Source organism: Mesitornis unicolor, unplaced genomic scaffold, assembly GCF_000695765.1.
Source record: "Mesitornis unicolor isolate BGI_N332 unplaced genomic scaffold, ASM69576v1 scaffold30915, whole genome shotgun sequence".
In the NCBI taxonomy this organism is placed as follows: Eukaryota; Metazoa; Chordata; class Aves; order Mesitornithiformes; family Mesitornithidae; genus Mesitornis; species Mesitornis unicolor.
In genome coordinates, this window is record NW_010186667.1 from 10690 (window position 1) to 11664 (window position 975).

The window sequence follows — 975 nt, forward strand, 5'->3', positions numbered from 1 at the left end:
AAGGAAGGGACACTACGGACAGCACGTCTCCGAGCACGGTACCTTTGAGCACATTAAAACCAGACCTGGGAGCATTATCAGCACGCACAGAGCAGCTCCTGCTTTCCTCTGGGGTGAGGGGAAAATAATAATAAATAAAAACGTTACTGCAAAGTTCCCCTTCGGGCTGCCTCGCCTCTGGAAACAAGCGGTGTCCTTCCTCCAGCCTACCTGAACCCAGACTGCGATGGAAGACATTCAAGTGAGTCGGAACCAAAATGTTTCACCCAGAAGAGGAAGAAAACCCCCAGTTTCTCTCTAGAGTTCCCCCCAGCTCCAATCCTGCAGAAAACCCCAACCCCGCCACACCAGCACCGGGTCCCTTCCCGCTTTTGCTCCAGCAGCTCTGGACACTGGAAAACCAAAAAGTGCCTCAGTGTTAATGCATGGATCTGGGGCAGAGCCCACGCACCACGGCGGTGGGAGCAGAGCTCATCCTCATCAGCCCAGATCTAATTAAAATCACTCACAAACTGCTCCCAAATGTTTGATTTCTCCCTCCTGGCACATTGGGACCCTTTTTCCCCTCAACAAACTTTTACTCTGCCTCGATGGCGCTCAGCGGGGCGCCCAGCGCGGGGCCGGCTCTGCCTTTCAGAGGCTCTGCGCAGTGCTCCGGGCTTTGGGCAGCGTCGGCACAGCCGTGGGGATGCTGAGGGACGCCCTGGGCGATGCCGACGGGCTTGCATTTGGCGGGTTTCTCTGGGGAGCAGGTGAAACTGAAGCTCGGGGGCAGCTGGGGCTCCGTTTCGCCCAGGGGTACCACGCGGCCCAGCTTGGTGGTGGTTTCGCCATGGTAGCGGTAGGAACCGGGCGCATCCCGGGAGCGCCGGGTCTCCGTCTGCAGAGGTAAATTGGAGGGCCGGAGCGGGAGCTGGGTCAGCTCCGGCTCCTGAAGCCGCCTGTCCGGAGCCTCTGCCGTGACACCTCGGGGAA

At 59.0% G+C, this 975-nt stretch overlaps 1 protein-coding gene across 1 annotated transcript in view; it reads right to left on the minus strand.

The window, feature by feature from the left end:
- Positions 1 to 577: 577 nt before the first annotated feature.
- AMER1 (APC membrane recruitment protein 1) overlaps positions 578 to 975 on the minus strand; it is a 3244-nt gene continuing 2846 nt past the window's right edge. Inside the window, exon 2 of the mRNA XM_010185216.1 lies at positions 578 to 952. Coding sequence (XP_010183518.1) covers positions 578 to 952 — 375 coding nt within the window. The remainder of the gene's footprint in view (positions 953 to 975) is intronic.